Raw genomic sequence first — 15,404 nt, 5'->3', positions numbered from 1 at the left:
TTATTGCAAATATACAGCACAATTTTTCATACCTCTGCTTGTATATAAAGTGTGTTCACACCAATTCGTGTCTTCCTACATGTACTTTGGATAATGATGTCCATCACATTCCACCATCATTGCTAACCCCCTGCCCCCTCCTTTCCCCTCCCACCCTTCTCTCCTATCTAGAGTTCATCTATTCCTCCCATGCTTCCCCTCCCTACCCCACTATGAATCAGCCTCCTTATATCAGAGAAAAGATTCAGCATTTGGTTTTTGGGGATTGGCTAACTGCACTTAGCATTATCTTCTCCAGTACCATCAATTTACCTTCAAATGCCATGATTTTATTCTCTTTTATTGATGAGTAATATTCCATTGTGTATATATGCCACATTTTTTTATCCATTCATCTACTGAAGGGCATCTAGGTTGGTTCCACAGTTTAGCTATTTATTGTGAATTGTGCTGCTATAAACATTGATGTGGCTGTGTCTCTGTAGTATGCTGTTTTTAAGTCCTTTAAATATAGACCGAGGAGAGGGATAGCTGGGTCAAATGGTGGTTCCATTCCCAGTTTTCCAAGGAATCTCCATACTGCTTTCCATATTGGCTACACCAATTTGCAGTCCCACCAGCAATGTATGAGTGTGCCTTTCTCCCCACATCCTTGCCAACACTTATTGTTGCTTGTCTTCATAATAGCTGTCATTCTGATTGCAGTGAGATGATATCTTAGAGTAGGTTTGATTTTGCATTTCTCTAATTGCTAGAGATGATGAACATTTTTTCATATATTTGTTGATTCATTGTATATCCTCTTCTGTTCAGGTCCTTGGCCCATTTATTGATTGGGTTATTTGGTTTTTTTTAGTGCTAAGCTTTTAGAGTTCTTTATATACTCTACAGATTAGTGCTCTATCTGATGTGTGAGGGGTTAAAATTTGCTGCCAAGATGTAATCTCTCTGTTCACCTCACTGATTGTTTCTTTTTCTGAGAAGACACTTCTTAGTTTGAATCCATCCCATTTATTGATTCTTGTTTATTTTACTTTGAATTTTTAAATAATTATATCATCCTCAATAAGGGAGAAGTAGTCTGAGGTGTCACTTAGTGGTAAAGCACTTGCCTAGCCTATATAAGGCCCTGGGTTTGATCCCCAGCACCTCAAAAAAAGGGATGGGGATGGTTAACCTAGAGTGTAATTACTCACTATTAAAAACTGCAGCTAAGGGTAATGATTTATACATACTCAAAAAATGCAAGATATTTCATTACATTAAGAAGCAAATTTCAGCAGAATAGAATATATCACAATATATTTATTCATTCACTTATAGAGAGGCCTTTTGGTTGCTCATAAGTTATGGCAATTACAAATAAAGTTGCCTTATGTAGTGTCCCTCTTTATCCCTTTTGATCAATTTTGGCTTGAAATCTATTTTATTTGATATGAGTATGGACACTCCTGCTTGTTTCCGAAGTCCATATGAGTGATATGATTTCTCCCAACCTTTCACCTTCAGTCTATGTATATCTTTTCCTATCAAATGCGCCTCCTGTAGACAGCATATTGTTGGGTCTTGTTTTGTGATCCATTCTACTAGCCTGTGTCTCTTAATTGGTGAGTTTAAGCCATTAACATTTAGGGTTATTATTGAGATATGGTTTGTTCTTCCAGCCATATTTGTTTATTTATGTTACTAAACATGGTTTGTTTTCCTCTTTGATTATTTTCCCCCCTTTACTGTCCTACCTCCCACTGTTGGTTTTCATTGTTATTTTCCATTTCCTCTTCCTGAAATGTTTTGCCAAGGATGTTTTGAAGAGATGGTTTTCTAGCTGCAAATTCTTTTAACTTTTGTTTATCGTGGAAGGTTTTAATTTCATCTTCCATCCTGAAGCTTAATTTCGCTGGATACATGATTCCTGGTTGGAACCTGTTTTCTTTCAGTGTTTGAAATATGTTATTCCAGGATCTTCTAGCTTTCAGAGTCTGTGTTGAAAGATCAGCTGTTATCCTGATTGGTTTACCCCTAAATGTGATCTGCTTCCTTTCTCTTGTAGCTTTTAAAATTCTCTCCTTATTCTGTATGCTGGGCATCTTCATTATAATGTGTCTAGGTGTGGATCTCTTATGATTTTGCACATTCGGCGTCCTGTAGGCTTCTAGGATTTGGGATTCTGTCTCATTCTTCAAGTCTGGGAAGTTTTCTCGTATTATTTCATAGAATAGATTGCTCATTCCTTTGGTTTGGACCTCTATGCCTTCCTGTATCCCAATGACTCTTAAGTTTGGTCTCTTTATGTTATCCCATATTTCTTGGATGTTCTGCTCATGGTTTCTTAACAGTCTTGCTGAGCTGTCTATGTTCTTTTCAAGTTGAAATACTTTGTCTTCATTGTCTGATGTTCTATCTTCTAAGTGTTCTACTCTGCTGGTAGTATTCTCAATTGAGTTTTTAAGTTGGTTTATTGCTTCCTGCATTTCTAGGATTTGTATTTGTTTGTTTTTTATTACCTCTATCTCCCTGTATAGTTGATCTTTTGCTTCTTGGATTTGTTTATGTAATTCATTGTCAAAGTTATCTGTCATTGTCTGATTTTGCCATCTAATGTCTTCCTTGAGACTCCAGATCATCTGAAGCATGTATATCCTGAATTCTTTATCTGACATTCCATCTGCTGCAGCTATTACCTCTTCTAAAGTTGAGTTGACCTGCATTGCTTGTGGTCCTTTCTTTCCTTGTCGTTTCATACTGCTCGTGTTTCTTTCTGCTTGGTGAAACTGTTGTGTTTTTGAAATTTCCCCCTATATATTTATATTGCTCTTGTATAGTTGACAAGTAGGGGCAGAGCAGAGCCGCCACCCGCGCCCACAAGGTAGGCAGGCCTGTTACCGACCGGCGGAACAGGCCCAGCGGCCTGTCGGCACGGCAGACACATCACCCCATTTGGACTAGGGGCAGAGCAGAACCGCCGCCAAACTAACCAAAAGAAAGAGAAGACCCAAATCAACTGTATTAGAGATGATAAAGGAGATATCACCACAGAATTGATGAAATTCAGAGGGTCATTAGAAACTAAATAAAAAATTTATACTCCAATAAACTGCAGAATCTGGAAGATATTGATAAATTTTTAGACACATATGATCTGCCCAAATTGAAGCAGAAAGATAAACAGACCAATATCAAGTAATGGAATTGAAATAGCAAACACCTATTAATAAAGAAAATCCCAGGAACAGTATGGATTCTCAGTTGAGTTCTACCAGATCTTCAAAGAAGAACTAACACCAGTCTTTCTCAAATTATTCCATAAAATTGAAAGAGAAGGAATACTCCCAAACATATTCTGTGAAGCCAGTATAATCCCGATACCAAAATCAGACAAAGAGGCTCATTCAACCATAGAACAGGTAATTTCAGGCTGCCATTCGCCTGCGTCTCACAAAGTACTCAGGCTCAGTGCTAAAGAACCCGCAGAAACTGCCTCTTGGAGCCTGATCCTATCAGAACATACACCGAGCCCGGAGAGGCCAAATTCTGACTCCCGGAACTGCTCTGGCCCAGGGCTAAAGAACCCGCGGAAACTGCTTCTCGGTCCGGATCCTGCTGAATACTGTGGAAGCCAGAGGGGCAGAGCAGAGACGCCGTCCGCGCCCGGAGCAGCCCGAGCAACCCGCCGGCGTGGTATCACTTCACCCCAACTGCAGTAGGGGCCGAGCAGAGCCACCGCCCAAGCTCGCAAGGTAGGCAGACCAGCGACTGATTGGCGGATCAGACCCAGCGGCCTGCCGGTGTGGTAGACACGTCACACCAATTGGAGTAGGGACACAGCAGAGCCTTCGCCCATGCCAGGAACAGGCCCAGCGGCCTGACGGTGTGGTAGTCACGTCACCCCAATTGGAGTAGGGGCAGAGCAGAGCCGCCACCTGCGCCCACAAGATAGGCAGACCTGCGACCGACCGGCGGATCAGGCCCAGTGGCCTGCTGGTGTGGTAGACATGTCACCCCAATTGGAGTAGGGGCACAGCAGAGCCTTCGCCCCCGCCCGGAACAGGCCCAGCGTCCTGCCGGCGCGGCAGACACATCACCCCATTTGGACTAGGGGCAGAGCAGAGCTGCCACCCGTGCCCACAAGGTAGGCAGACCTGCGACCGACCAGAGGAACAGGCCCAGCGGCCTGCCAGCATGGTAGACACGTCACCCCAATTGGAATAGTGGCAGAGTAGAGCCGCCACCCGCGCCCGGGACAGGCCCAGAGGCCCGCCGGCTTGGTAGTCATGTCACCCCAATTGGAGTAGGGGCAGAGCAGAGCCGCCGCCCCCGCCCGGAATAGGCCCAGTGGCCCGCTGGCGTGGTAGTCACATCACCCCCATTGGAGTAGGGGCAGAGCAGAGCCGCCACCCGCACCCACAAGGTAGGCAGGCCTGTTACCGACCGGTGGAACAGGCCCAGCGGCCTGCTGGCACGGCAGACACATCACCCCATTTGGACTAGGGGCAGAGCAGAGCCACCACCCATGCCCACAAGGTAGGCAGACCTGCGGCCGACCAGAGGAACAGGCCCAGAGGCCCGCCGGCGTGGTAGTCACGTCACCCCAATTGGAGTAGGGACAGAGCAGAGCTGGCGCCCGCACCCTGAAGAGGCCCAGCGGGCCTCCGGCGTGGTAGTCACATCACCCCAATTGGAGTAGGGGTAGAGCAGAGCCGCCGCCCATGCCTGGAACAGGCCCAGCGACCCACCGGCGTGGTAGACACGTCACCCCAATTGGAGTAAGGGCAAAGCAGAGCCGCAGCCCGCGTCTGCAAGGTAGGCAGACCTGCGACCGACCAGCAGAACAGACCCAGCGGCCTGCCAGCATGGTAGACAGATCACCCCAATTGGAGGAGGAGCACAGCCGCTGTCTGCCCTGCAAGAGAGACTTATCAACTATACAAGAGCAATATAAATATATAGGGGGAAAATTTCAAAAACACAACAGTTTCACCAAGCAAAAAGAAACGCAAGCAGTATGAAACGACAAGGAAAGAAAGGACCACAAGCAATGCAGGTCAACTCAACTTTAGAAGAGGTAATAGCTGCAGCAGATGGAATGTCAGATAAAGAATTCAGGATATACATGCTTCAGATGATCTGGAGTCTCAAGGAAGACATTAGACGGCAAAATCAGACAATGACAGATAACTTTGACAATGAATTACATAAACAAATCCAAGAAGCAAAAGATCAACTATACAGGGAGATAGAGGTAATAAAAAACAAACAAACAGAAATCCTAGAAATGCAGGAAGCAATAAACCAACTTAAAAACTCAAATGAGAATACTACCAGCAGAGTAGAACACTTAGAAGATAGAACATCAGACAATGAAGACAAAGTATTTCAACTTGAAAAGAACATAGATAGCTCAACAAGACTGTTAAGGAACCATGAGCAGAACATCCAAGAAATATGGGAAAACATAAAGAGACCAAACTTAAGAGTCATTGGGATACAGGAAGGTATAGAGCTCCAAACCAAAGGAATGAGCAATCTATTCAATGAAATAATATGAGAAAACTTCCCAGACTTGAAGAATGAGACAGAATCCCAAATCCTAGACTCTACAGGACGCCGAATGTGCAAAATCATGAGATCCACACCTAGACACATAATGAAGATGCCCAGCATACAGAATAAGGAGAGAATTTTAAAAGCTACAAGAGAAAGGAAGCAGATCACATTTAGGAGTAAACCAATCAGGATAACAGCTGATCTTTCAACACAGACTCTGAAAGCTAGAAGATCCTGGAATAACATATTTCAAACACTGAAAGAAAATGGGTTCCAACCAAGAATCGTGTATCCAGCAAAATTAAGCTTCAGGATGGAAGATGAAATTAAAACCTTCCACGATAAACAAAAGTTAAAAGAATTTGCAGCTAGAAAACCATTTCTTCAAAACATCCTTGGCAAAACATTTCAGGAAGAGGAAAGGGTAAATAACAATGAAAACCAACAATGGGAGGTAGGACAGTAAAGGGGGGAAAATAATCAAAGAGGAAAACAAACCATGTTTAGTAACATAAATAAACAAATATGGCTGAAATAACAAACCATATCTCAATAATAACCCTAAATGTTAATGGCTTAAACTCACCAATTAAGAGACACAGGCTAGTAGAATGGATCACAAAACAAGACCCAACAATATGCTGTCTACAGGAGGCGCATTTGATAGGAAAAGATATACATAGACTGAAGGTGAAAGGTTGGGAAAAATCATATCACTCATATGGACTGCAGAAACAAGCAGGAGTGTCAATACTCATATCAAATAAAATAGCTATCAAGCCAAAGTTGATCAAAAGGGATAAAGAGGGACACTACATACTGCTCAAGGGAACCATACACCAACAAGACATAACAATCATAAATATATATGCCCCAAACAATGGTGCAGCTATGTTCATCAAGCAAACTCTTCTCAAGTTCAAGAGTCTAATAGACCACCATACAATAATCATGGGAGACTTCAACACACCTCTCTCACCACTGGACAGATCTTCCAAACAAAAGCTGAATAAGGAAACTATAGAACTCAATAACACAATTAACAACCTAGACTTAATTGACATATATAGAATATACCACCCAACATCAAGCAGTTACACTTTCTTCTCAGCAGCACATGGATCCTTCTCAAAAATAGATCATATATTATGTCACAGGGCAACTCTTAGACAATATAAAGGAGTAGAAATAATACCATGCATCTTATCTGATCATAATGGAATGAAACTGAAAATCAACGATAAAAGAAGGAAGGAAAAATCATGCATCACTTAGAGAATGAACAATAGGTTACTGAATGATCAATGGGTTATAGAAGACATCAAGGAGGAAATTAAAAAATTCTTAGAGATAAATGAAAACACAGACACAACATATCAGAATCTATGGGACACATTGAAAGCAGTTCTAAGAGGAAAATTCATTGCTTGGAGTTCATTCCTTAAAAAAAGAAAAAACCAACAAATAAATGATCTCATACTTCATCTCAAAATCCTAGAAAAAGAAGAGCAAAACAACAGCAAAAGAAGTAGAAGGCAAGAAATAATTAAAATCAGAGCTGAAATCAATGAAATCGAAACAAAAGAAACAATTGAAAAAATTGACAAAACTAAAAGTTGGTTCTCTGAAAAAAAAAATAAAATCGACAGACCCTTAGCCATGCTAACGAAGAGAAGAAGAGAGAGAATTCAAATTACTAGCATACGGGATGAAAAAGGCAACATCACAACAGACACTTCAGAAATACAGAAGATAATCAGAAATTATTTTGAATCCTTATACTCCAATAAAATAGAAGATAGTGAAGGCATCGATAAATTTCTTAAGTCATATGATCTGCCCAGATTGAGTCAGGAGGATATAGACAACCTAAACAGACCAATATCAATTGAGGAAATAGAAGAAACCATCAAAAGACTACCAACTAAGAAAAGCCCAGGACCGGATGGGTATACAGCAGAGTTTTACAAAACCTTTAAAGAGGAACTAATACCAATACTTTTCAAGCTATTTCAGGAAATAGAAAAAGAGGGAGAACTTCCAAATTCATTCTACGAGGCCAACATCACCCTGATTCCTAAACCAGACAAAGACACTTCAAAGAAAGAAAACTACAGACCAATATCTCTAATGAACGTAGATGCAAAAATCCTCAATAAAATTCTGGTGAATCGGATTCAAAAACATATCAAAAAAATTGTGCACCATGATAAAGTAGGATTCATCGCTGGGATGCAAGGCTGGTTCAATGTACGGAAATCAATAAATGTTATTCACCACATCAATAGACTTAAAATTAAGAACCATATGATCATCTCGATAGATGCAGAAAAAGCATTTGACAAAGTACAGCAACCCTTTATGTTCCAAACTCTAGAAAAACTAGGGATAACAGGAACATACCTCAACATTGTAAAAGCAATCTATGCTAAGCCTCAGGCTAGCATCATTCTGAATGGAGGAAAATTGAAGGCATTCCCTCTAAAATCTGGAACAAGACAGGGTTGCCCTCTCTCACCACTTCTGTTCAACATAGTTCTCGAAACACTGGCCAGAGCAATTAGACGAAAGAAATTAAAGGCATAAAAATAGGAAAAGAAGAACTTAAATTATCACTATTTGCAGATGACATGATTCTATACCTAGCAGACCCAAAAGGGTCTACAAAGAAACTATTAGAGCTAATAAATGAATTTAGCAAAGTGGCAGGATATAAAATCAACATGCATAAATCAAAGGCATTCCTGTATATCAGCGACAAATCCTCTGAAACGGAAATGAGGAAAACCACTCCATTCACAATATCCTCAAAAAAAGTAAAATACTTGGGAATCAACCTAACAAAAGAGGTGAAAGACTTATACAATGAAAACTACAGAACCCTAAAGAGAGAAATAGAAGAAGATCTTAGAAGATGGAAAAATATACCCTGTTCATGGATAGGCAGAACTAACATCATCAAAATGGTGATATTACCAAAAGTTCTCTATAGGTTTAATGCAATGCCAATCAAAATCCCAGTGGCATTTCTGGTAGAAATAGAGAAAGCAATCATGAAATTCATATGGAAAAACAAACACCCAGAATAGCAAAAGCAATTCTAAGCAGGAAGTGTGAATCTGGAGGTATAGCGATACCAGAGGTCAAACTGTACTACAAAGCAATAGTAACAAAAACAGCATGGTACTGGTACCAAAACAGGCGGATGGACCAATGGTACAGAATAGAGGACACAGTAACCAATCCACAAAACTACAACTATCTTATATTTGATAAAGGGGCTAAAAGCATGCAATGGAGGAAGGATAGCATCTTCAACAAATGGTTTTGGGAAAACTGGAAATCCATATGCAACAAAATGAAACTGAATCCCTTTCTCTCACCATGCACAAAAGTTAACTCAAAATGGATCAAGGAGCTTGATACCAAATCAGAGACAAAGCGTCTGATAGAAGAAAAAGTTGGCTACGATCTACATACTGTGGGGTCGGGCTCCAAATTCCTCAATAGGACACCCATAGCACAAGAGTTAATAACTAGAATCAACAAATGGGACTTACTCAAACTAAAAAGTTTTTTCTCAGCAAAAGAAACAATAAGAGAGGTAGATAGGGAGCCTACATCCTGGGAACAAATCTTTACTCCTCACACTTCAGATAGAGCCCTAATATCCAGAGTATACAAAGAACTCAAAAAATTAGACAATAAGATAACAAATCACCCAATCAACAAATGGGCCAAGGACCTGAACAGACACTTCTCAGAGGAGGACATACAATCAATCAACAAGTACATGAAAAAATCTCACCATCTCTAGCAGTCAGAGAAATGCAAATCAAAACCACCCTAAGATACCATCTCACTCCAGTAAGATTGGCAGCCATTATGAAGTCAAACAACAAGTGCTGGCGAGGATGTGAGGAAAAGGGTACACTTGTTCATTGTTGGTAGGACTGCAAATTGGTGCAGCCAATTTGGAAAGCAGTATGGAGATTTTTTGGAAAGCTGGGAATGGAACCACCATTTGACCCAACTATTGCCCTTCTCGGTCTATTCCCTAAAGACCTAAAAAGAGCATGCTACAGGGACACTGCTACATCGATGTTCATAGCAGCACAATTCACAATAGCAAGACTGTGGAACCAACCTAGATGCCCTTCAATAGACGAATGGATAAAAAAAAAATGTGGCATTTATACACAATGGAGTATTACTCTGCATTAAAAAATGACAAAATCAGGCTGGGGATGTGGCTCAAGTGGTAGCGCGCTCGCCTGGCATGCGTGCGGCCCGGGTTCGATCCTCAGCACCACATACCAACAAAGATGTTGTGTCCGCCGAGAACTAAAAAATAAATATTAAAAATTCTCTCTCCTCTCTCACTCTCTCTCCTCTCTCACTCTCTCTTCTCTCTCACTCTCTCTCTTAAAAAAAAAAAAAATGACAAAATCATAGAATTTGGAGGGAAATGGATGGCATTAGAGCAGATTATGCTAAGTGAAGCCAGCCAATCCCTAAAAAACAAATGCCAAATGTCTTCTTTGATATAAGGAGAGTAACTAAGAACAGAGTAGGGACGAAGAGCATGAGAAGAAGATTAACATTAAACAGGGATGAGAGGTGGGAGGGAAAGGGAGAGAGAAGGGAAATTGCATGGAAAGGGAAGGAGACCCTCAGGGTTATACAAAATTACATACGACAGGAAGTGAGGGGAAAGGGAAAAATAATACAAGGGGGAGAAATGAATTACAGTAGAGGGTTAGAGAGAGAAGAGAGGAGGGGAAGGGAGGGGAGGGGAGGGGGGATAGTAGAGGATAGGATAGACAGCAGAATACAACAGACACTAGTATGGCAATATGTAAATCAATGGAAGTGTAACTGATGTGATTCTGCAATCTGTATACAGGGTAAAAATGGGAGTTCATAACCCACTTGAATCAAAGTGTGAAATATGATATATCAAGAACTATGTAATGTTTTGAACAACCAACAATAAAAAAAGGAAAAAAAAACAAAGTTGCCTTAAGTATTCACATGCAAGTTTTTATGTGGACATAGTTTTGAAATCATTTGGGTAAACACAAGAAATTGTGGGACTCTTTTTATTTTTAAAAAATTATTTATGCTGTTTTTAATAATACAGGACAATAGAATTTATTTTGACATATCATACTTACATGGAGTATAACAACTTCCAATTCTTGTAGTTGTACATGATATGGAGTTACACTGGTTGTATATTTATATATGAACATAGGAAAATTATGTCTTATTATCCTTCTACTTTCTTTTATATTCCCATCCCCCTTTCCTTCATTACCCTTTGTCTAATCCTGTATAGGTAGTAAATTAATACAAAACTATACACTTTTAAGCATATTAGTTTCAATCATATGGCATTGCCATTTTGTCAGCTACAAATCTTCAAATACCAGCAATTTTATATGATTCAGTCTATGTGTTAGTAAACATACAGCAAAAAGTGTGGAGTGATAGATTCTTTCTAGTTAACAATGGAGAGGAATAGAATTGGAGTCCAGCTTTCTTAATAATGAGGATATGTTGATTTATTGCCTGTATAATTATAGCAGCACAATTCACAATAGCTAAACTGTGGAACCAACCTAGATGCCCTTCAGTAGATGAATGGATAAAGAAAGATGTGGTATATATACACAATTGAATATTACTCAGCAATAAAAGAGAATAAAGTCATCGAATTTGCAGGTAAATGGATGGCGTTGGAGAAGATAATGCTAAGTGCAGTTAGCCAATCCCAAAAAACCAAATGCCAAATGTTTTCTCTGATATAAGGAGGCTGATTCATAGTGGGGTGGGGAGGAGGAGGAGCATGGGAGGAATAGAGTAACTCTAGATAGGGCAGAGGGGTGGAAGGGGAAGGGAGGGGGCAGGGGGTTAGAAATGATGGTGGAATGTGATAGACATTATTATCCAAAGTACATGTAGAGGATAGGAAGGGCAGCAGAATACAACAGACACTAGTATGGCAATATGTAAAAAAGTGGATGTGGAACCCATGTGAATCTGCAATATGTATACGGGGTAAAAATGGGAGTTCATAATCTGCTTGAATCAAATGTATGAAATATGATATGTCAAGAGCTTTGTAATGTTTTGAAAAACTAATAATAAAAAAACCAAAGTACATGTATGAAGACACAAATTGGTGTGAACATACTTTGTATACAATCAGATATGAAAAATTGTGTTGTATATGTGTAATAAGAATTGTAATGCATTCCACTGTCATATATAAATTTAAAAATTGATAAAATAAAATGTAACCATTAAAAAAAAGGAGTGCTAATGAATGAGGCCCAAATAAGGTGATGATGAGGAGGGTTGTCTTTTATGAATAGTGATATATTCAGTTTTTATTTTAACTATTCCCATTGCTGGTTTCAAATGGATGTACAGTTTTTAATTTTAAACATTCCTCTTTCTTGAGCAAGAAAGATCACTTTAGTTCTAGGTTGCCATAAACAAGACCAATAAAGCAAGGTATAAGATGATCTAGAAATAATAGCTCTCACCCAGGTTGGTGTTGTTCTGCTTTTTTCATTTGTGCTGGTCTCCGGGGGATAATATGGACTTGAGCTATTCAAATATACAAGAATATTGATGCTTCTTAGACTAACATAACAAGAGTTTTTGAGCACCATATGCCAGTCACCATGCTGGATGCTAGGAAATGGATGGGGTGGGGGAGAAAGATGCTTAATTTATCTTCATGGAAAAAAGAGAAATTCCCTCATGACCCTAATCCTGCACTTTTCCACTCCCTGATTAAATATGCTTTTCCAAATGTTAAATGTTTAGCCCTGATATCCTCAGAACTAGGACAGGCCTCTGTTGCCCCGATGAGCTTCTTCAGTGAAGAGGAACCAGACTCTGAGGGTCCCTCTGGATCCCTGAGATTTGCTCCCCGCCCATCTGTTATTTTAGTTTCTCACAAGATACCATCACTTATGTGAGTGAACATTTATTTATAAGATCAGCTGACAAGTTAAGACCTCATCAGTCATGGATTAGACAAGAATTAAAACTAGAAGCTTTAAAATTAGACTCAAGTTCAACTTAGAACTCTGCCCCTAACTAGGTATGACACTGAGCCACATTTCCCCTCTTTAAGCTTCAACGTGTTCTTCTATGTAATTGGGATAATAGGAATTAATTCATGGGTTTAGGTAAGGAATAAAGTGTTATCAGAGCTAGTCCTGTCAACAAAGGGCTATCCTGTAAGGAGACACTGGGATTCCCTACCTGGCACTTAAAAGCAGATCCATTAGAACCCTAATTGTTATAACTGTGAAAACAGCATTCTCTGAAGAACTATAAACTTGGCTTCATTTTTGTTATTCTCCCTGAAAGTGAGGAGATAGGAAAATGATATTGAGGGCAAGTGCCCTGCCGAGAAGACTAGTCCATTGATTGACACAAAGAACAGTTCCAGTTAGTTGTCATTCTACTGCAGAGTCATTGTCATTCATTACATTTTCACCTTTATTTTTCCTCTACTTTTTTCCCTCCATTCAATATCTATGACCATACTCTGCACATTTTTCATTTCCTTCAATTTCAAGTGTTCTATATATAGATTCTGTTATGCTAGGAACTTTCTTGACAAAATTCTCCCAAGAATAAACAAAAACTTGTATTATGAAAGGTTCCTTTTTTGGCCTAATGAGTTTGACTCTTATTTATCACAATTATCATTACATATATACAGAAAATGCAAATTTAGATCTAACAGAGTAAATTATTTATGACTTCCTCCCTAGATCTAAAAATTCTCACTTTTGTCCTGTAACTTAATAGGCCTATTCTGTTTTATGACATTACTTATAATAATAAAATTTGTTTCCAAATATAAGGGCCGGCATAAGTAAATGATAGTACAAAGAGATATTTATGCGGAGGTTTTAATAACACTAAAGCACTTGTTGTAACTGCAAGGCCACAGTTTCACTCACATGCTGGACTTCAGATGTGGGGGTGGAGGAAGGAGGTCTTTTATTATTAACCTCCTTTTTAGTCCTTTCTCATTCCATAGTGAAGAAATTGGGGAAAAGGGAGGAGAGGGTCACAGTTAAATATAGTTCAACCTTGTTTTTAAAACTTTTGTCTGATTAAAAATTTGAGCAATCATTTATGCACCTTAGTTTCCTTGGAATATACTGTGAGGTGTAGCTCTCCTGGTCTCAAGAGGTCCCTTGAAAAGCTTCTAGTCCCATTTACCCCTCATTTGAAATGTCTTGGTTCTGATACCAAGTATCTGCCAGTTTCCTGCTATTCTTAGAGCTTCCACAGCTCCCAACCAGGGCAAATAGAACTAAAAATACTGCCTTCTCTAGTGGGAGGGGAGAACAAGGAATTTGTTACTCAAACCTCCATAAACTACTCCTCCCTACTGCCTTCTTTCCATTCAGAATTGAGACTGAAATAGGATATTCCCTCCTTTTCCTTTTCTCAAAAATTTTAATGAACAGAATGGTGAGAGAAATAAAACAATTTACTGATAAGGGAAGATATATAGGAAAATATCCCACAAATATTAGGCCCATTTTCTAACATAAAGAGGAAAAATACAATGTGCAAAAAAAGTGTATACACTATCAACAGAAATTATATAACATACGTCTGTAAATATAGGTATTAAATTATAAAATAAAGCTGTCTTATTTATAAAACTTATTTTTTACTTTTATGAACAAAAATGAGTGGTTTTCCAGCAACCACAATTTAGAACTTGAGAAATAACTCCAGTATTTTTAAGATTTATCTTCTCCTCTTTCCCATGAGTGTCCTTCAATCCTTCTGAGACCACTGCTTAATAAAGAATTAAGGCAAAACTCAAGGGGCATGTAGAACTCATACTTCCTCCAATCCTAATGGAAGACATCTGTGAAAATATGCTCTTTTTTTCCACTTGTCATAATTTTAGAACTGAACAATAGAAAGCTGTAGTTAATATTGATGCTAATAAAAGTCCAGGAAACTGGATATCATATTTTTGCTTTCTTTTGCAGGTTACCAGATCACTCCAAAAATCAAGCATATGAAACTAGTATTAAAAAGTTCCAACATCGGCAAAATTATAAGGTAAAACCACACTTTCTTTTACATGTTGGTTTTAATCACTGAAATTGAATTTTGAAGGGAATTTAAAACATTTCTATACCTGACTCTTGTTTTTAAAAAAATAGGGATAAGTAGTGCACTTTCCTTTGTTAGGCTTTTTAATTTAGTATTTTAAGGTGGTAAAATGATGTTTCCTGGTGCGTGAAGTATGGAGAAAACTGAAATGTGTACATAAAAATAATAAAATAACAGAAACAATCCAAATATTTTATAATGTTCACAGTCTTGTAAAAATATATATGTAGGTAATCAATTGTGTTTCAACAAAACTGAAATTTTCATAATAATAATTAATATTCCTGGCACTGAATAATTTCACATAAATCATTTTAAATTTTTTTCTTTTGACCTCAAATAATAATCAGCTGAAGCAAAAGTATGTAGAAAATATGTAAAAGCAAATTTGTGAACAATGAACAACTTCCAAAATTACTCAGATCAATGTTTTTTCTAGTGTCCTGTATGTGTCTTTATAAATACCCACTCAATCAAGTTATTTTATTAATTTTATTTTACAAAAGGAAATAAATTATCTACAAACAGTTTATATACAGACCACATAAAGCTGTAGAGTTTTTAAGTAATTGGGGGAATTAACATTGGATATATTTAAAAAAAAACTTTGCCAATATGATAGGTGAAAATAAATAAACAAATAAACATTGGATGTTTTTCACCTAAAATTACCTATTTTCAAA

At 38.6% G+C, this 15,404-nt stretch overlaps 1 protein-coding gene across 1 annotated transcript in view; it reads left to right on the top strand.

Annotated features, from left to right (window-relative positions):
- Positions 1-15,404, top strand: part of IMPG1 (interphotoreceptor matrix proteoglycan 1) — a gene marked incomplete at both ends in the record, with an annotated part of 151,270 nt that overhangs the window by 134,811 nt on the left and 1,055 nt on the right. Inside the window, one exon of the mRNA XM_081294998.1 lies at positions 14,595-14,667. Within this exon, the coding sequence (XP_081151124.1) occupies positions 14,595-14,667 (73 nt within the window). The remainder of the gene's footprint in view (positions 1-14,594; positions 14,668-15,404) is intronic.

Source organism: Spermophilus citellus (assembly GCF_964194105.1).
Source record: "Spermophilus citellus genome assembly, chromosome: 5".
Taxonomy (NCBI): domain Eukaryota; kingdom Metazoa; phylum Chordata; class Mammalia; order Rodentia; family Sciuridae; genus Spermophilus; species Spermophilus citellus.
Note: the sequence above shows the minus strand (reverse complement) of the source record. Positions and strands in the feature narration are given on the sequence as shown.